At 25.2% G+C, this 22,513-nt stretch overlaps 1 protein-coding gene across 4 annotated transcripts in view; it reads left to right on the forward strand.

The window, feature by feature from the left end:
- The window catches only part of LOC136978711 (tight junction protein ZO-1-like), a 156,310-nt gene that overhangs the window by 33,577 nt on the left and 100,220 nt on the right, over nucleotides 1–22,513 (forward strand). For all 4 annotated transcript variants that reach the window (XM_067274483.1, XM_067274484.1, XM_067274486.1 and 1 more), the window contains 6 exons: nucleotides 9,292–9,339; nucleotides 9,417–9,541; nucleotides 16,644–16,746; nucleotides 17,492–17,579; nucleotides 20,380–20,483; nucleotides 21,791–21,971. In XM_067274483.1, coding sequence (XP_067130584.1) covers nucleotides 9,292–9,339; nucleotides 9,417–9,541; nucleotides 16,644–16,746; nucleotides 17,492–17,579; nucleotides 20,380–20,483; nucleotides 21,791–21,971 — 649 coding nt within the window. The remainder of the gene's footprint in view (nucleotides 1–9,291; nucleotides 9,340–9,416; nucleotides 9,542–16,643; nucleotides 16,747–17,491; nucleotides 17,580–20,379; nucleotides 20,484–21,790; nucleotides 21,972–22,513) is intronic.

Genomic DNA, 22,513 nt, shown 5'->3' on the forward strand with positions numbered 1-22,513 from the left:
TTTTATCTTTAAATCCATAAAAGTTCATCAATGAATAACTCTATAAACTTGACTTTGAACTTATAATTAAATCAGAAAAATAATGAAAAATTATATAAAAAGTCAATAATAATTGATCATTGTAAAGAATTATTTATTTGTTTTCGAATGATGAAAATCCATATTTTCAGAAGGTCTTAAATGGATTTTAGAATAATAATAATAATTTCTCTATCTGAAAAGTAATTGAAAAAAAAAAATACATGTACTATACAAGTAGTAGAATGATTCATATGAAAGACAATTATAAAACTTAATAAATCTCAAATATAAGACTATTCCTCATGTGATTTAGTTATTATTTTCAGCTTAAAATTTTAAAATTATATTTGATTTGATGGTTAATATATTATTTTAGTGAGGTTACAATCATTTTTTTAATATTAAATAAAATATTACCAAAATAAATCAATTGTAAAACTTAATTTAACATATGTATGTATCTACATTCATAAGCACATACACGTAGGTATAATAATACAAAAAAATTACACGTGTAATAGATTTATGAGAGAGTTTATATGTATTAAAAAGTAATCTAATCTTTGAATCAGCGATTCTTCTTTTTCTTTTCCGTTAGCAGTTGGCTAGTGGTATTCTTATCTGATTTGTGACACATCTTTCCATTTAATCTTCTAAAAGGTTCACCCTTGCAGTTCTTTTAAGTAATGTTTTATATCAATGAAGTACAGTTATAACTGTTCTTGAATTTCCTGTGCACAGGAAATTGAAAGTATGTGAAATTACTCTTTTTAGAATACACATTTTACAGAGTATAATGGATCAGAAATAAAAGAAAAACTATTATTTAATACAAATTTTATAAATACCAAAAAAAGCTTTTTAATTAATATACTTGATTTTTATTTTGTCTTTTATTTTCATGCATAAGAAATTTCAGAATTTGATTCAAAGGCAATTTGGATCAAAGTTCACCTTTATAATTTTCTTTCTATAAATATCATTACCTAAAGTAAATGCAAAGAAAAGTAATAATTAAGGCTAGGATATTTAGGCACTAAAAATTACATAAAGTATAACTTATTTTACTAAAATTAAATTATCTAAACTGGAGCGAAATGCAGCATGGGTGGTATAATTTTAGTTAAATTTCTATCATACAAATGTATTTTAAAATAATAATATTTTTTATTGTTTTGAAATTTATTTAAAAATCAACTGTTCAGTTTTGAATAAATTGTGTTTTTGGAGGATATTGATTTAAATCGAATTAAAATATGAAAACTGCCAGACCTGCATATGTTATGGTAAATATATGATTTATATTTATCCATTATTTCCTACGTATTGAAAATTCTAAAAATTTCATTTCTTTAGCTTCCTTTTCTATATATATTATAAATATAACACAAACATAATGCAATGCTTACATTTGTCAGTTAATTAAATCAATTATAATCTTATAATTGAGTAATTTTCTGCTTTAAAAATATAAGAATTGTGAAGTTTAAACATTATTAATTCATACAAACTTCATATAACAAATATTATGATATATGCATGAGATTAAAAATGTATGTATTTTAAGTTTGTTTTAGTAAATTACTTTTAAGATACAATTTGTTTTAATTGCCAAATCAACAATACATAATTGCCTTTAACATATATTTATATAAATATTTAATTTAGGATATTTTAATTAATACAAAGTTCCTAAAAAGAATCCATCAAAAATACTTGAGGATTGTCTATAACAAGATTTTTTTAAGTTAATTCCGTTGGATTGCACTGGAAGTGATTTATATCTCTATTATTAACGTGTTTTTTTTTTATAACACGAAACAATAAAATATTTAGGATCTTCACGACGATTGATGCTATTGTTATAAATTTATGTCGTCTAATTATACAATGTCTAATTATACAATAATTATGTAAGTGATACGAATATTAGACTGTTTGCCAGATATTGATTAATCATATACAAATTTTGCAAATAAATAAATTTTAATGTAATAATTAAGTTAACTTCTGAAAAATTAAAAAGGCGAGATATTTAATTAAATTAATATTAAATTGTCTTATAATTATATAAGGTTTAAATAAATAAACTTATGTGACAAAAGTAGAAACACAGTTTCTATGGTGTAACATTATATTGTAAGCAGTTATTATGGAATTTTTTCACGAGATTCGATTTCTTTATTTATTATGAGCAATTGGTCCAATTTTTTTAAATCGCTAATTACAAATATTAAAAATAGTACGTAAACTATTTATTATATATAGTAACTAGTATATGAACTATTAGTTTAGTTCAAAATTATAATTATGAAAAATACAAATGTGGTAGAACATGATACAAAACTTGTATATTGGCTAAATCTTGACAATGTTTTTAATATAAATGAAAAACAAAAATACTTCCCGTTAGATCCTTCAAAAAATCGATAAAATTCGTCGCACGGATAAAACCAAGCCTTAATACTAAAACCATTTTCTTACATTGTTGTTAGTTGTAGAAAGTTTCAGAAATTATCTCGAAATTAATCAAATCTCATCCAGGATACTGCGAGATATTTACATCAGTCAAAATGTTGACATCTTTTTTGTTATTAAAATATATTATGCGTTTTATGGCTAATATAAAAACACATTTCGAATGACTATAATTAATTAAATTTAATTCAGAACTTACGGAAAATGCATACATTTCTTTAAGTTCCAGAAAACTCTGAATTAAATTGTTGAATTTAACTGTTAAATATATATATATTTATGTCGAATTTTAAGAAATGTCTGAACGTGGGAAAGTAATTACATTAAAAGGAAAGAAACTGTTTCCAAAATCAATCTAAGGATAGAAGCGATACCTTCGATAATAGGGATAGAGTTTGATGATATTCATTTCCAAATCTTTTATTAAAGGAGGATGCTGCAGACCAAAGACATAATAAAATAGCTCCGTAGTGACTGAAACATCCCGTCTCTTTCTCTCTCTACCCGAATTTATTTTATCGCAAAGGTTTATTACGAGAACACAACAACAAGAGATCTGAGCATCATAATAGCACCGCGTGGAGCAGTATATTGACAACTATCCTGTCATCATCGATAATAAACTGTGATCAAGCAAGATTTTATATGTTTATGGTAATGCTACAATCGAAAACAAAATATTAAATTGAAATTTTTATTGTTTGATGTACGCTTCAATTTTTATTAATATAGAGTTATAGCCCAAAAATCGTTTCAATTCACAATAGTTATTTATTGATATGATTTTTAATTACATTTTTAATTTATATTAAGATATAATTAAGATGTATTTGTTTATTTAATTTTAATAAATTTATGAAATTTCTCCGTATTTTTTATTATCGGAAACGATATTTTGTCTTTGTTGTTATTAAAATTAATAATTTTTCTTACTATTATAAAAAAAACAAACGTGATAAATTTTACCACTCTTCATATACTTGTAACGTTGAATATAATTAAAGTATTAGAGCAAATTATTTACAGTGCCCGTTATACCAGTGTTTAGTGGTGTTAGCTACTAAACACTGGTATAACTGTGTTTAGTGGCTAACACTGGTAGCGAGTTATAGGTTTGTGCTTCACCAACGGGTATGCCGCGTAGAGTTTCCTGGCTTTCTTCTCGTGTCGAACACCTAAATAGGGGCCAATTTCCCATAGAAGTCCTCCCAGGAGGCATCCCTTGGCAAGTCGTTTATGTCGCTTTGCCTTATGCCATCAGTTCAATCCAATCCAAATTCTTTATATGGGCTTCGTTTTTTAACATTTGTAAAAGAACAATTCACGGAAATTTTCATTTTTCATGTCAGATAAATACAGTTAATTGTTTAAAATAGATTTAAAAAATACACCAACTCTCAAATAATCGATTTTGAGCATTTTTCTTCTACTTGTGAATAAAACACACAATTTAATATGAAAGTTTTCCATTCATTATTTATATAATATTTATTATAAAATTTCCTTATATTATATTCTATAATACAATATATTGATGAGATTATAATGAATAATATGTAAAAGTATTTGCATTTGGATGTGCATGAATTATTGATCGATACTTTTTCTAACTTAACATTTATTTAACGTCAAATACACAGTAGTCTTCCCCTGTAATGACGGCTTTTCCCTCGAGCAAGTCAAACTTGCAGTAAATCTACAACATATTTTAATTCACGATGATTATTTATTGATATAATTAAAGATGAATTAACAGATCTGTAACAAAAACATTCAAATGCTTTTTTTAAATGTATTTATTATTTTATATTCTTATTAAATTTATTAAATTACTATAGAAAGTAATAAATATGGAATATTTGTCGCAATTAAATCACTCTAAATTAAAAAAGAGGACGAAATGGATTTTTTCCGTTTTTGTTTCGGTTTAAAAATTTTTAAACATATTTTTAAAAATCGCTGCCATTGGTCGATGTAATACGACTGTATATGATACGTTCTGTGATTGGTCGAGAGAATGGTCTATCGAGCTCGACACGTGTACTAGAGTCAGTTCTCTGTGTAGTTTTAGCGCGCACATGAGTTAAAACAATATGAAGCTTCCTCAAGTGGTAAGTTGACAGTTATATAAATAATAATTCTATCAAAATACTTGTTTTACAACTAATTCGTATTGTTCTTCGTAAAAGTTTTTGCTAACAAAATTTTATAAGTTTATTTTATTTTTTTCTTTTTCATGTATAAGGTAAATCAAATGTGTTTTCTAATCAAAATTTTTAAAGATATTGAAGTTAATAAACGTAGTAATTGATAAAACGATTAGTATTGTTTCAGTTCATTAATCGGAATAAAAGAATTGATAGAGAGACAATCATGGTTGCGGATAACGGAGCTCTCAAGAGGATATGACAGTTGACTTTATCAATTAGAAATGTTTGTGACGTGTAACTTTAATTATGCGCTTGTCCTTTCTGCTGAAATGTTTGGCACTTTAGAATTACAAAAAATTTTTAGATGAAAATTGCTTTATTAATTAAAATCTGGTTTAAGCGAATTTAATTCTGCGTGAATAAAAATTTGCTTTACTCATGCGATATGTAGTGTCAGTCCATTCGTTAGGCATCTTACGGATATACATCAAACATAATAGTATTTTAATAGTTCTTTTTTATAAAATAAAAAAAATATAATGTAATATTAAAAAGATCTGCACATCTTTATTCTTATTTAAATGTCAGATTTGTTTAAAGTTACATTATGTTAAAATTGAGAGACAGTGATTTATATGGTACCTAGGGCGGCAAATTAAGCTAGAGTCGCTCCTGGAAGTATTTAATGTAAATATTGTTTTTCTTATTGTTTTCTTCGAATTCAAACTGAAACAAGTGTCATTTAAAAAAAAAACTGTTTTGTTTAACGAAATTTTCACATTGGAATTAAATCTTATATTATAAATATTTTGCTATAGATTATTTTCATATATAATGTAAACGGCATTAACCACGATAATAATAGGGAGAGATTTACTCAGATAATCGAGAACCACGTTAATAGAATTCTCATTTACGGCACTGAATTTTTATCTATTTGACAATATAAATTCAACAGAGAAAAAATTTTCAAAATATTATTAACTTTATCCACTGCACGATTAATTATACACATTTGTTCTAAGGATAATATGTTTACAATACATTTCCGCTTAATTCTTTGTATATACAATACATTCTTTGTATATCAAAGCGAAACTGAAACTGAAATTGTAGAGATACAAACGTACGTATTCACTTTTTATGAAACTAAATCAAATAAGACAAATTAACTCGGGCGAAAACGTTCACACTTTGTGTAAAATTTTCTCGCTGGTTCGTTAGGTTTTTTGCATTGTTTATTTTTATCTAATATTAACCAGTTGTAAAGTAGCAGTTGTTAACTAAATCAAATAATTTTTTATTCCGTACTATTAAATTATTTAAGGTTCATTTGTATGCAGTTTGTAAGTACATTGAATACACAATATTTTGAATACAATATTTGAATACACAATCCTATTAATCGGATCTCCTGTTGATCGAACCCTGGTTAATGGAATAATGGAATTCCTATATATATATATACACGTATATATAGTTTTAAATAAATAAATAAATATTATCGAAAATGCTGAATTATGTTTCTCTATATCGTAGGTTATACATGATGATAAAAAATTTCATACATTTTTCTATGAGTCTAGAATAAAGTTTTATAAATGTACTATTTTTATGTTCGTAAGATATAAACTCTTTTACAATAAAAAAATAATAATAGTTTCTTCGATATTTTCTTTTTAAAATTTTTTCACTTACTCTTTGAAAAACTGTTTCGCTTAAAATATCCATTTTCTACTGTTGTAACTTTGTGGAAAAATTACAACATGCTGATAAAATTTATTTATGCGCGATAAAAAGTGATTAATTAAAAAAAATAATAATTTTTGTATTTCACAATTTCAATAAGCCATTATAAAATTGCTAGAAAATTTATTTTACATACCGTGTTTAAAATCAATTAATTTTTAGGATATAAATACTAAATAAGATTAATATCTTATATCAGATTCCAAAATATAATCATGATTATTTCAAAGAATTGAAAACAAGAATAATTCATAAAAGCTAACATCAATTTGTAATCAAAGAATTAAAATTATAAATATTTTCAGTTAATTATAATTAATTTTATTTTTTAAAGAAAGGATAAAGCATAAAATCTGCTTATAATGTAATGTAAAAATACACCAATTAACATATCAATAATAATAATAATAATTAATGTTTAGTTATTTATACTATTGCTTGTGCAATTATTATACTATACTGTATATATATATATATATATATATATATTATAGTGCAATTATTCTTGTTTATTTCTGTAGGCTTCATATAAAAATCGAATTAACTACTTTATGGTGTTTATTTCGATTTCCTTATTTCTTCGATAATAGGAAATTATCTTGTCTACATGAGACAATTTCAATAGTTCTTCTCCTTAAAAAATATTAATAAACATTTAATTTAAATATGAAATATATATTGTTTCTGATATTAAATATTATTCGGAATTATTTAAATGTTAGAATATTTATATTTATTTTTGCAATTTTACATTATTACTTTTAAATTAGTTCATATTATTTTAATTTACATCTTTATTTAAAGTAATTTTTAAAATTAAATTTATTAAATATTAAACTTTTAGTTTTTAATTGCATAGGTTATAATATATTTTATTAAATGGCTTTAAAAATAACAGACTGATATAAAAATTTATACTTCTATTCTTAAGAAGGAGAATATATTCATTAATTAAAGTATTGATTTATCAATATTTTCATATTGTAAATATGAAATGACTTTAAAATTTAGCAATAAAATTTCAATATATTATTATCACAGATGATTTTGTTACGATTAGGAAATGAATGTTCTTAAATTGTTTTATAAAATTCGCTGTATATATCACTGTAATGCGAAACTTGAGCAATAAAGTGCTCCATTATATGTAATAGCTTCTGCAAGAGAGTTAAACCGGTAAGGAAAATATTGAATATAAGGCAGTTTACTGTGATGAGAACGTTCAGTTTATTTCCCTAGATGACCGTTTTCTTGTATAAAATGTTAGTAATCCGAGTGCAGTCGAATTCTCGTACAACTTACCCGTCTTCAAATTCGTTAGCTAGATAACATAGTTTAAATTACACATCTTTATTTGGTTTAAATAAAATTTAAATACAGATATTTATATTTCGACAACTCGTCCTTATTTCTCGGCTTTAATATAATTATTATCGGGCTGCAATTTGAAGAAATTGTAAACCTATAAATTCTCACTGTCGTACGTCCGTCCGTCTGTCTTTTCTTAATCTCGAGAACGGAGTTAGATAGATGAAAAACGAGATCAGATATGGAAACCTTAGAGGTAGAAAGCCCCGGTTAACCATATATGAACTTCCGATGAAAACCGGAAGCCACGTCATTTAATTTCAAAACTTTTCCCCTGGAAGCAGTTAATAGATGACCGGCATGACTCCATTGCTAACGGAAAAGTATGATGTACAGGAGCAAGACGCTATTAATTTGAGGTGGAGAGCATACATTTTAAATGAAATAAATAAAAAATGTGATTAAAAATTGCAGCCCGGCAATCTCACAATAAATAAATGCTCGTAAATATTAAAATTATGTGTTCTTAAATTTTTGTTTATCTTTTATCGAAGAAATTTTTTCTTACGAGTGCTAATTTTTTGTCTTTTTGATACTTTATCTATGTATAAGTAATTAGCTAAACATTTTTGGTCAATTTAAAAGTCAGTCCGAATCAACGAGATTAAAGATAGGTAGGCCCTATATTTATATATATAATAGAACATACGTAACCCTCAATATCTGCTGTCGGACAGTACGGTTTCGGTTAATACGGGTCCGTTCTGAAGGAAGTTTAACGTTTCCTAGCTCCGCAGAGCTCAGAGTTAGCAATGCTAAATCGATTCCTTATCCCCACCAGGAAGATGAACTTTAATTTTTCTAGTGCAGTGCTCTTATTTGGATAGTTTAATTCATATTTTTCACATTTGTAATTTCTATAAGCATTTTTGTTTTAACTCGTAAGCTTTTGCGGAAAACTTTACCAAGAAAAAAAATGAAAGTAACAACTATATAGACGACGCTTGATAAAGATTTTGCTCGATTTTTAAAATTTTTACATCATGTTTTTTGCCTTCTTTAGTTGTTAGTCTAATCTCTTCATCGATCTTTAAAGAGTTTAGACTAACCACTTAATTTATAATCAATCTTTAATGTTATTTTCCGCGATTTGTTTTCATTTTTGTGTGAAACTATATTTTATATTATCTAAAATCTTTAATTAATTAACAATCCTTCAAGAAAATTTTTAAAATTTCATTTCCTCATTTTTATCTTTTACTCTGACCAAACAAATGTAAATGTCAAAAGTGACTTCTTAATGACTTAATTCATTGAATTAATTTATTTTCTACTGATTGTTAACTTTGATATATGCTGTATACTTGAGGTATCATTCAATCGCATATATGGAAGGTTACCTGTAATTATTTTTTTATATAGAATTTTTTCCCTATATTATTTGTAGAATAACGTTGTTTTTAAGTGAAGAATACATAAAAATGGAAAGCTTTTAATATTTTATGCTCTGTGCCAAAATAATTTTAATAGTATTTTTTAAGATTATTATATTCATAACATTACTAAAAAGTGTTATATTTTACAGGGAAGTGAGAGAGAAACGTGGGAATTACACAATATCACCTTAACTAGAGTAATCTTTATGACTTTTCTCAATTTTATTAAGTTTATAAAATATAGTGATGATAATTTAACTGTTTTTTTAATAAGGTTCCTGGTTATGGTTTTGGTATAGCTGTTAGCGGAGGTAGAGATAATCCTCATTTTGCAAATGGAGATCCATCAATAGCCATTTCTGATGTTTTGAAAGCTGGACCAGCAGAAGGGAGGTTAAAGTAAGTTTTACTTTTCTATGTTGGAATAAAGAAAGTGTGGATCCAAACAAAATAATGAAAGAATATAATGTATTATTAATCACATTACAGAAGTTATATCGTAGATTGTTTAATGAATAAACATTTTTTCTTGCACTTTCTGTTAATGTAATTTGTTTCTTTCACTTGGGAGATGAAACTTTGGTAAATCAAATAAAACTGTTTAAATATTAACAATGTTCTAAATAATAAAATGAAATTAAATCCGTAAACATTGAAAAAACCATATTTTAAAATCTAAATTAAATTTTAAGACTTTTTTTTTGTTATTTTTTTTTTAATATTTACTTTTTATTATGACAATTTGAAAATTTACTAATATTTTAGTTTAAATTTTTTGTTTTTCTGAATTTACTAAATTTACCTTTGAAAATAAAAGATAATTTTAAAACTTTTAATTTTTTATTTGCTTTTATTATATAATAATTAAATATAATTACTTACTTAAATGTTTCTGTTCTAACCTGCAACACATAAAAATGATGATTTGCAATATTTGATAAGTTTATAAATAAAATTAAAATATAATTAATTGTTTTAGAGTTTTTTAGAATGATTTTTCTTAACTAATTAATACAGTAGAGTGTCGTTTATCCTAAAGCCGATCAACTGAAACGTCGGTTAACCAAAAGCTTTCCAGTCGGACTGTGTCGTGCTGAATTGAACACTTTTGATACTAGATTAACTTCTAAAGTATAATTTTTTTGTTTTTATATTTTTCAATATATTTATTTTGTTTGTACAAAATAAAGAAATAATTTTTAACAATACAATAGCCTCGATTATTATTATAAAAATTTTCATTAGGCTTAAAATCGGCGAAAATTCAACACAAAGTGACATGCAACGGAGAAAAATTTCAACATTGGATAGGTTAATATATTTTTTCGTACATAATTGGCTTTCTGAAAAATCAGTTATCCGAACAACCCCAGTCCCCAATTGATTCGGATAAACGATGCTCTACTGTAATACTATTAGAGTTACTAATTATATATTACTGGTTTGATGATTTTCCAGCACATTAAAGTGATCTTCAACTGAGAAGTACTGTTTTACAGAATATACTTTAATCTAAATAGTAAAACAATAAAATTCAAATCAACTTTGCAATGCTTTTTTTTCAGTTGTGAATAAATAAATAAGTAATTTAATAATTTAAATTTTATTAAAATCAATATATATTTTAAATTTTAATAAAATTTTATTTCAAATAAGTTGGGATAAGAAGTTTCAAGTTAAAATAAATTAGTTTAAAAGCAAGAAATAAGCTACGAATGGTATCAGTTCTTATATTTCTATAGATATTTTCATCTTAAATTATTAGTTTTTTTTAATATTAAAAGTAATATATTTCTTGTTTTTAATGTGATTAGTTTTCTGACAAAAAAATGACAATGAAAAACTTTAATTTTAATACAGAATTTTTATCTATTTTAAAATTATAAAAATTTACTTACAATTTAAATTGTCTCAAAACTCAGAAAAAAGAAAAAGTTATTTTCAGTTAATCAAAAGATAAAAGTAATATTTTTTCTTTACGGGGGCGTGGCTCGACAGTGGGAGGTGTTGGTGACTTTTGCGTTGTGGTTCAACAAGTGTTAAGAAACTACTGTATTTCTCTAATCTTATTAACCAAAAATTACTAAAACTGTATAGAAATCATCGTTCTCGAAGAAATATTAACAATTAATAAATATGCAGCGTTCACCAGTTAAACGAGGTAGACCTCCGCTTAACAGAACCAAACCGGAAAGTAAAAAGTCTCAATCAGGTGCATCCAACTCCAAACTTATAATGGATTTTAATCTATTAATGGACAAAGAATCACAAGAACCAGCCTTAGAAATCAACAACCAGCATATGGATACAACTCCACAAAGACTACAGAATTCACCAGGTGAGTCCAATATAATCCATCCATCATCTTCGACAAATTCGAATGACACTCTAACAACAGATCTATGGTACAAAATTTCGGAACTTATTAATACTTCTAATAATAAACTATCTACCCAAATGGAATCTATAAAAGAAGATTTGAATTTAATCCATGAAACTATACGTGAGAATAAAATACAATTTCAAAGAATGGACAGTCAAATTGAAAATCTAAAACTACAAATCGACAATTTAAAATCAGGAAAGGAACTGATACAGTATAAAATGGACACCCTGATCAACGACCATCACTATAATAATATAATAATATATAATTATCCCACGTCAAATAGTATCTCCAAATCAGAAATTCTTAAATTTATTAACTCTTCATTAAACCTGCACAAAGTACTCCAGGAAGATATTCTTGATATAACTCAATTAACCAAATCAACGAATCCTGTTATCAGATTATCACTCAGTAATAAACAGACCCGTGATCAGATTTTTAATTCCTTCATATCAAAGAAACAACAAAAATTATTGGAAAACTGGGGAAACATCCAAATCGCACCAGACCTTACTAAGGACTCACGTAAAAGAAGAAAAAACTTATTACCGATTTATTTCGAATTAAGAAAACAAAATCATTCAGTCAAACTACGTAACGATATTCTACAAATAGACCGAGATAAAATAACTTTTAATATCGATACGGGAAAACTGGTTTATGTGGATACTTTTCTACCTTTTTCTACCTTACCAGAATCAGCAAGTTGATATACATTACAAAATAAATCTCATCAGGAAAAAGTTAACAAAAATATACACCCAACTACTGTCATCAATTGGAATAGTCAAGGCTTAAAGAATAAAATAACATCACTAAATCTTCTCCAATTAAAATATGACCCTGATATAATTGGAATAACTGAAACATGGATTACACTGGATCTGTTTTATAATTCTACTTTCTTCAATAACTATACAACAATTACAGTCCCAGCATATAAACCTTCTGGACCTGGTCGCCCAAGTGGTGGATTGTGTATCTTATTAAAAAAACATTGCTGTAAAATACAACAAACCAAAAAATCTGACAACTATATATTACTCCTACTTTCAATGAATAAACCAATATTAGGCAACAAAGATTATCGACAAATAATAGTAATGATCACCTATATTCCACCCAACTGTCTGACAAAACTCAATGAAATATTTAAAATAATCGAACAGTGGCAACATTTAACTCCATATATCCTTTTACTGGGAGATTTTAATGCAAGAATCGCTGAAATGACAGATTCATATTATAATGGTCCTAATTACCAAATACAAAATATCAGACGATCCAAAGATAATACTACTAATAAACTAGGAATAAACTTAATAAAAATAATAAAAGACCATAAACTGTACATTTTAAACGGACGTCTCAAACCTGATTATCCAGCCGAATTTACTTGTATTGAATATAATGGCAAATCCACCATAGACTTAACAATATGTTCTGAATACATGTTAGATTGTTGTCTAGATTTCGCCATAACTACGCAAGACACATCGGACCACTTTCCAACCATATCAAAATTCCTATTGTCCTCAGAAAATTCATCAACTAAGGAGTACAATAAACAAACGAGAATCTACTATAAAATGTCGAAATTTTCCAATGAAATAGAAAATAGATTCAACAATATTCCAGAAATAACCAATTTGAATTCTGATATAATATATAACCAAATAATTCAGATAATGAACGATTATATCCAAATTAAAAACGATAAAGGAACCATTCAGAACAAATTTAAAAAACCATGGTTTGACAAAGATTGCTACAAGATGAAAAAGATGAAGCAAACAAGTCTAAAAACATTCCGTGAAAACTCAAATAATTTAAATTTCAATAACTACAGAAAGCTCAAGCAAACTTACAATAACCTAATTAAAGCAAAAAAGAAAAATTATCTTTCTAAACTTGAAACAACATTACTAAAAAACAGCAATGATAGCAAAACTTTCTGGGCACTAATACAAAAATTTCGATTTAAATTCGACTTATGTGACAATAACTCAATGATAAGTTTTGAAGCCTGGAAAAAATTTTATCAACGCCTTCCTGTTACCCAAACTATACCTAATTTAATGTCCAACTACAACTCCAACAACGAATGTCTTAATTCTAAATTTACAATCAAGGATCTTGATGATATCATAAATAAAACTCGCATTAACACATCACCAGGAAATGATCACATTCCAACTAAGTTCCTAAAAACATTGTCAAATCAAGCAAGAGTGAAACTGCTACAACTCTTCAATTCTATGTACAAAACAATTAATTACCCGGACTCCTGGAATTCAGTAATTTTATCAATGATACATAAAAACGGTGATAAAATTTCTCCAACTAATTATAGACCAATAGCACTACTGTCAACATTAAGAAAATGTTTTACATCTTTATTAGCTACAAAATTCCAATACTGGACTAAAATAACTGACCTCGAAGCAAAATTTCAATACGCCTTCTTCAAAAATAAAGGAACAGAATCTGCTATTTTCCTACTATCTTCTATAATACAACTTCATCTGAGAAAAAAGCAAAGAAAAATATATGTTGCATTCATTGATATCCAAAAAGCATTCGACTCTGTTTTTGTTCCGCTACTGGTATATAAACTAAAAGTTAACGGAGCAGGTAATCAATTTGCAAACACTATATCTAAGCTATTCTCAACTTATAACGCAAAAATTAAACAGGGCAAAGCTGTCTCACCATCGCTAACATTAACACGTGGAATACTCCAAGGTGACCCTCTTTCGCCATACCTATTCAATTTTTATCTACTCGAAATTGATCACATATTTCAGAATTGCTCAGATGGAATAGAACTTGGTGACAGGACCTTTCATTATGTATTATTTGCTGATGACCTTGCAATCTTCGCTCCGACAAAAATATCACTACAAAGAAAAATTAATCAACTAAATTCTTACCTCAACTCAATCCAATTAACAATCAATCCTACCAAAACGAAAGTCGTTATATTCCGTAAGAATAGTAAAATCTCCAAAAAAGAAACAACGATATATCTAGACAAGCAACCTCTGCAAATGGTAAATGAAGTCAATTTCCTAGGTGTTATGTTCGATTGGAATCATACTTTCAAAGCACATATTTCGTATTTGAACAATAAAGTAAAACTTGCTATAGATAATCTGCTAAACTTATATTCTAACTTAAAAACCTCCGATTTATCTATTCATATGAAACTGTATAACGCAATCATTAACCCAATCATATATTACGCATCTCCAATATGGGGTCTCGATTATATATATAAATTAGAAAAATTTCACATCTACTTTCTTCGCAAACTTTTTCACTTAGAAAGAACTGTCCCAGGCTACGCAATTCGCCACGAAACTAACCGTATCTGCTCTTATCCATTGTTCTTAAAACGTATCATTAAATTCTACTATCGTTTAAAATTCAAATCTGACAGTAATATTACCTTTCTGCACCACGAAATAATCAAAGGCAGTAAAAAATCAACTACAATACAACTCTGGCAAACTAAACTAAATAAAATACTAAATTCTTTTGGAGTATCAGATCTTCTATTCAAAGATAATATTCAGGACTGGAAATTTGGATATACTATGTTAATGGAATCAGCTATCGCTCAATCTATAAATATGGATCAAAATAGCCTAAATCACAATACCTATCATCCCTGGTACTTAAAAATTTTACAAATACCTTCTGTACAACCTTATATGATAAAATCAATTAACTTCAACGTAAAAAGGCTAATTTCACAATTACGTCTAAATAAATATTCCCTTTATATCAATAATTTCTATATTGACCTATCAAACAATCATTGCCCATGGTGCAAATTCGATAACTTCTCAATTGAACACTTACTTCAGAAATGTCAAAATCTCTCTAATGTACGTGATTCTTTCAACATTCCTCGAATACTCCAAAGTGATTCATCCCAAGATTATAGAAATTCTCTCAATAACCTAAATAAAAATGATCTCTATTCTCTGTATAATTATTTCATTAAGATTACAAAAATGTTGTAAATCTATGCCAGTATGTCAAAATATATCAACATTATATAACTTCATTATTGTATAATTATATTACTGTGTTTGTTAAAATAACTGTTTTTATTTATGTTAATAACGAAATAATATAAAACCAACGTATAAAGACTGTTAAATTTTAATAACCTAGTTAATGTTTTAATAATACGAAAATTTACAAGTCAATTTTGTACAACCCCCTGCAACAGGGATAATCCCCTTTTTGTGAATAAAGATATTTGAATATATTTGAATATTTTTTCTTTACTTTTCTAAAAGGTACTGAAAATATATTAATAATAATAATATTATTATTATTAATATTTATGTTTATATTAAATCAAATATGATTACTTGAAGAGAAGAATAATGGTTCTACAAAATAAATAAAATGAAAAAGTTGAGTATAAAAATTAGAAATTTAGGTTAACATTACCTATGGTAGCGAACGTGGCGGCTCATTTCTGAAACAGTGGGGATGCAAGTTCTAACCTAACCTAACCTATTCTAATAATTTGGTTGGCAATAATTATGGTAATTTATTAGAATAGGTTAGGTTAGGTTAGGTTAGGTTAGAACGTGCGTCCCCACTGCTTCAGAGACGTGCCGCCACGTTCGCTACCGTAGGTAACATTAACCAAAATTTATTTTATCAGAAATGATTCCTGATAAAATAAATTTCAAGTCTTATATCTTGAATTTATTTCAATTTTGTTTAATATTTATTTATTTATCTTTATTTAAACTAACTATTTTTTAGTGCATATGCAGAAAAAAATAATGATCGTATATGAATATCTTTTAAGAATTGCTTTCAATAATGCTATTTTAATTATATTTATACAGTTATAAAATAGATAAGTTATTTGTTGAAAGCATTAGTAACAGATAAAAATGAATTTTCATTTTTTAATGTAGATATTTACAGTAATATCAATCAAAATCAAAGTGCAAATTGTTTATAAATATCATAAAATTAAATAAAATTATTTTTCTGTATCAAAACTTCTTTTTAGTTAAATTATTAAACTAATATTTAAATTAAATAAATTTTTAATTTTAATTTCAATTTTTTCAGAATTAATGACAGAGTAATAACAGCTAATGGTATATCATTAGAAAATGTTGACTATGCCACAGCAGTTCAGGTTCTCAGGGAATGTGGTAGTACAGTTACACTAGTAAGTGTGGATTATATTTTGAATAATTATAAGCAATAAAATAATTGAAAAAGTATTACTGTTAATATGTTTTCAATACAACAATGATTAAATTACTGATGATATTAAGATAAATGTAAATTTTAATAATATACAATTTACACTTATCTTAATATAAATTTAAGATATATAGTAATAGAATAGTTAGATAATAGAAAAGTTAATAGAAAAGTTTCATCTTCAAGAAATTGTAAAAAATCAAATTTTGACTTTTAGTTAATTTAATTAATTAGTAATTAAAGTTAATTTTCTAAAAATAATTCATAAAACTAATATGTTTTATGAATTTGAAAACTACTTTAAAAGCTTAAATATTATATATTTAATAAATTAATTAATATTTCAAAATTTACAGTGTTAGAAATATATAAAATACTTTTAAATGCTTTATTTAATAAAATTCTTATTTTATATTTATTAAGTTTTAATTTTGCGATGTCTTTTAAGAGATATTTAATTTCTCCAGCTTGATATTATGTATGATCCATGTGAGTACTGGATGATTAGTACAGTACTTCATAATGCTAATAATTTTAGGATTGCATAAATACATTTTTTTTCTTCAATAAAGATTTGTAAATATCTAAAATTTTAAATTACTTTATTAGAATCATCATTTATTAACAGATAATTATGGAAATAAAAAATTAAATTAATAAATTGTCATTTATAAAGTGTTTTACTTATATATTTTTAATTTGTTTAGGGAATTAAAAGACGAATTGTGTTACCTCCAAATAGCACAGAACCACAGACAATGAAAGTTACTTTAACTAAAAACAAAAAGAAAGACGGTAAAGTTAATTATAAGAATAAATATTAAAGTTTTTCTAATTTATTTTAATTAAGTAGGATATCTTTAAGCACATTTTAGATTTGACATAATTATTTAAAAATGATTAATGAAATAATTAGACAACTAATGAAACATTTTTGTTTTTAATCAAATGTACTGTTTACAATGTTGTTAAATAATATATAAAAACTATTATTTATATATATTAATAGTATAAATGATTATTGTTATTCTAAATTGTATTTATTTTCAGTTTGGATAAGAAGTTATGTAATTTAATACACTATTTCAGAATGAAATTTATAAAATATGATGACTATTTTGTAGTTATGTACCTGATAATATATATCTGGGAATTACATAAATATAAACAAGATAATTTTACAAACAGTAAAACTTTTGTTTTGATTTTGTAATTTTTATTATCCTAATTGTTGTTGTTGGCACAGTATTCCTTCATTGTCTTGCTGTTTCAGTTTTGAGTCCTTTATTTCACATCTATACATGCTACTTCTATGTAAAATTTTTCTATAAATCTTAGTTGTGATGTATTGAAAGTAATCAAATAGTTTCTTGTCTGTCTTCTTTTTAGTTATGAATTCATAATTAATGTTTGAAACTCAATGGAATAAAACTTTTTGTTTTATTTAATGTATAATGTCATTATTTTAATTATTGTTTAAATTGATAGTAGTACATACAGATTTAATATATCATTTTATGTACAGGATGGGAAAAAAGTCTGTAGAAAGTTTAAACATTCTTTTATGAATGTTTAAACTTTCTAAAAAATGGAAGAATTTTTGAAATGAAATGCAGTTTATGTGATAAGTATTATCAGCATGGGGTCTTGTTGGCAAGAAGAAAAATTAGTTCCAAAAATCATACAAAAGACAATGAATAGATGTGCAAATGGCAATGAAAATGACTTTCAATGTAATTTGTAGTTGTGGGGTATTTGAAGTCCCAGGTATTTTGATAAGATCCTTCTACATTGTTGGAATTGAAAGCTGCTATTTGTCACGAAGTATCATCCATCCATCCATCCATCCATCTGTTCAGACATGCTGTACTCTGCAGTTGCATGTGTTGTTACTCAGCTAAATTGTGTTATATCCTGAGGTGAAAGCTATGTTGAACACTTGCTTGTCTGATACACACAAATGACAATGAATGAAATTTATTGTCATTTGCTTTTCTTTTGTATGTCAATGCCACCTATTGGTGAATTTTGGAACTATTTTTTCCATCAACAAACCCCCCCATGCAAACCATATTTTATTCTAATAATTCTTCCATTTTTTATGAGTATTTAAAGTTTTTTACAAACTTTTGCTCACCCTGTATTTATTATTATTTATGATATGGGTCACATTTATTCATATCTACAAAATGTCATCATCAAATTATTACATTAGACAAGTTATGAAAACTTATGAAAACAAAAACTGAATATTTCTAAACATTTATAGCTGTTTTATTTGTTATAAATTTTATTTGTTTAATGTTCCGTAAATTTATTTTAATTGAAATTATTTTATTTAAAATTTATTTCAAAAGAACAATTGAAAATTCTGTTAGGAAAATAATTAAATATATTTCTATGTTTTGATTCATTATTTGTTATTAAGTCATTATGTGGTTACAAAGTAAAATGATGATTGAAAGACTTCTATAAGTTAAGTAAAGGCTGTTAAGTCATAAAATTTAATTCACAATTCATTGATTTACTATATTATGATTTACCATGTTTAGTGATATTTTATAGATTAAATGAAGTGTATAAAAGAACAGTATTAGAAAATCTAAATAAAAAAGTTTGCCTTATTTTCATGTTCTAAATGAATATATAAAATAAATTTTATATATTGATTTACAAAATTATGTAAGACAAAACTTTTTTTATTGTTATTAGAGGAGAGATTGCACAGAGCAAAGAGAGTTAAAAATAAAATAAATAAAAAAAAAGACATAAAGAAGAGCAATACAATGAAAATGTATACATTTTTACTAAAGATTATGGATTCATGAAATCCATGTTAACTGCATTGCAAGCAAAATGCAATAAAAGAACCATAAGTTTACAAATTAAGAACACAAGATTAATTAAAATATGTGCTTATGTGTTATTGTATTTAACATCTTTCTATTTAATTATAAGATGTGAATAATTTGTTACACTTTTAGATTATATTCACTGGGTTACACAGTAGATTATATTCACTGGTTTATGTTCAGTTTTGTTTTATGATTCAATGAATATAATAATAATGCTTAAACAATTACTTTCATTTAGATATTTGAGCATTATATACATCTTATTCATCCAAAATTACTAAATTCATCAATTTTGATGGAAGACTACACTAATACACTAATAATACATTCAACATTCCAACTGCACAGACCTTTTTTTTTTGGTTTTTATCTGATTTCTATTCTGAAAATCAAAAGATTATGGCTTTTGTTTCATTTCTAGTGCTTCTGAATTATTCTTAATGATTTAGATATGTTTACCATGAACAAATTATATCTGATGTATGTTTTACCATATTGTGATGAAAAATACCGACAAACATTCAAATTACAAGTATCAGCATCCATTATCACTACCATTATATTTATAATAATAAAATGTTAATAAAATTTGTAATGCATAGTAAAAAATATGTATACAATTTAATTTCACCAGATGTGTTTAAATAATAAGGAAACAATTATTAAAATTCATATTTTGATAATATTTAGATATACTTACTCTGATTGCTAATAAAGATATTTTTTTGTTTTTTTTTTAGATTTTGGAATTGTTTTAGCATGTAAAATATTTGTAAAAGAAATTGCAAATTTCTCAATAACAGAGAAAGATGGAGCAATACAAGAAGGGGATGTAATTCTAAAAGTAAATTGATCTTATTTTATTAGTTATATGTAAAGTTTTAATTCTTTTAAATAAAAATTTAACTTTAAAGATGGATTAAAGAAATGAATATTCCTCTTATTATAATATAATATATGTAAACTGTGTGTTTATTAATTACTTGTTTGGTGAATATTATATGATAGAAAAGACATCAAAGACAAAATATATTTTATTCATGTTCTTTTGCTTACAGTTTTTGATACTAACTTTATTTTGGTTATATTCTTTTTCATTATTAGAAACTAAACCTGATAATTTCAATATTTTTATTATATAAGCTGGTTTTAATTCATTGTCATTTTGATCTGCTTGCAAATATGCAGAAAAAGATGATGATAAAATTTTTCTAATAAATTAACTATTAATTGAACTAATTTTATTACTATTCAGTTTAACAAGTAATAATAAGAAAAACGTCTTACACAGACTATTGGGTAAATTGGGAGGATGACAGATTACTGAACATTATGAATTTCCAATTGTTGGACTTAAAAAGGGAATATAATAATATCATTTTGGATTCATTGTGACATCTTTTAATGATGTAATGACAATCTGTTAAAAATTTCTAAATTAGAAATTTAGAAAACTAGAATGATTCTCATTTTTAAAATAACAGTAACAATATTTGTCTGCAGAGAATAGTTACGGCTTGTTGTTAATGTATTAATCATTTAAAATGTGAAAATATAGATTCTTTCTTTGATATAAAAATATTGTTTTAATTTATAAAATAATTTATAGGATGTCCAAAAAGATTTTTTGAACATCCTATAAATTTTTATTAAATTTCTTTTAAGAATTAAAACTCTTATAATAATAATTTACTATACTATTGATAATGTAAAATATGTGAAAAACGAAATAAAAAAGTTTACCTTATTTTCATGTAGTAAATGAATATATAAAATAAATTCTATGTATTGATTTATAAAATTTTGTAAGACAAAACATTTTTATTGTTATTAGAGGAGAGGTTGTTCAAGACATGAAATGTTATTAAAATAATTGTAAATACTAATAAAAAAAATGAAAAAATAATGTAGCAACTTCAAATAATTTTAACCTATTACATAAGAAAATAGCATAAACATGTAAAAAAAAATATAACAATAAGTACTAAAATAAATTTACTGAAAAATCAAATATTCACTGACTAATGTTAATATTTAAGAATGTAAAGTCTTTATCACTTTTTTTAAATGTTAATTTGTAAGCTTTATTTCTGTAATATATAAATTATATTTTAATTTATTAATGCCAAATTATAAAAAATTATCTTGCAGATTAATAATAATAATGCAGAAAATTTAACTTTAAAAGAAGCAAAAAAAATGATAGATAATTGCAAGGAGAAATTAGAACTTGTAATAATGAGAGAAAATGGCAAATCAAGAATAGCTGATGAATTTGAGAAGTGGTCCAGTAGTAATTTTTATGAGTTACCTGAAAATAAAAATATCCAAGGTATTTGAAATTTATTTAATAAGAATAATTATGAGATTCAAATTAAGTTTGCAAACAATTTCAAAAATAATCTTTTGATACCATGAAAACATTCTAATTACATTTATTTGATAAATAAATGAAATTGTACTTGACTTAACAATTAAAAATCTAGCTTAAAGTGTCAAACTAGTGTAACTCAATATTACAAATGAAAAAAATATACATTTTCATTTTTTTACCACAGATTTAAAACAAAATATATTATCACCATTAAATACAAACACAATCCATTATTAGTATTAATTTTGTAAAGGTAAATCATAAATTCATCATAAAGTTTTTGTTAAATAAGAATTTCTAGATGTTAAGGTAACCAGATTACTTGGATGCAAAGCAGAATGCCAGATTAATACCAGTGCAGTATACACTACCTATTTGTTGGTTACAAATAATTATTTGAAGTAATACATGTAATTAATATGACCTGTAGGTGTATTTATTGACCACATTTTTATACTAAGAAATAAATCATAAGATCAGTAAGCTAACTTTTTAAAAAT

Source organism: Centruroides vittatus, unplaced genomic scaffold (genome assembly GCF_030686945.1).
Source record: "Centruroides vittatus isolate TY-2023 unplaced genomic scaffold, ASM3068694v2 contig_549, whole genome shotgun sequence".
NCBI classification, from domain to species: Eukaryota; Metazoa; Arthropoda; class Arachnida; order Scorpiones; family Buthidae; genus Centruroides; species Centruroides vittatus.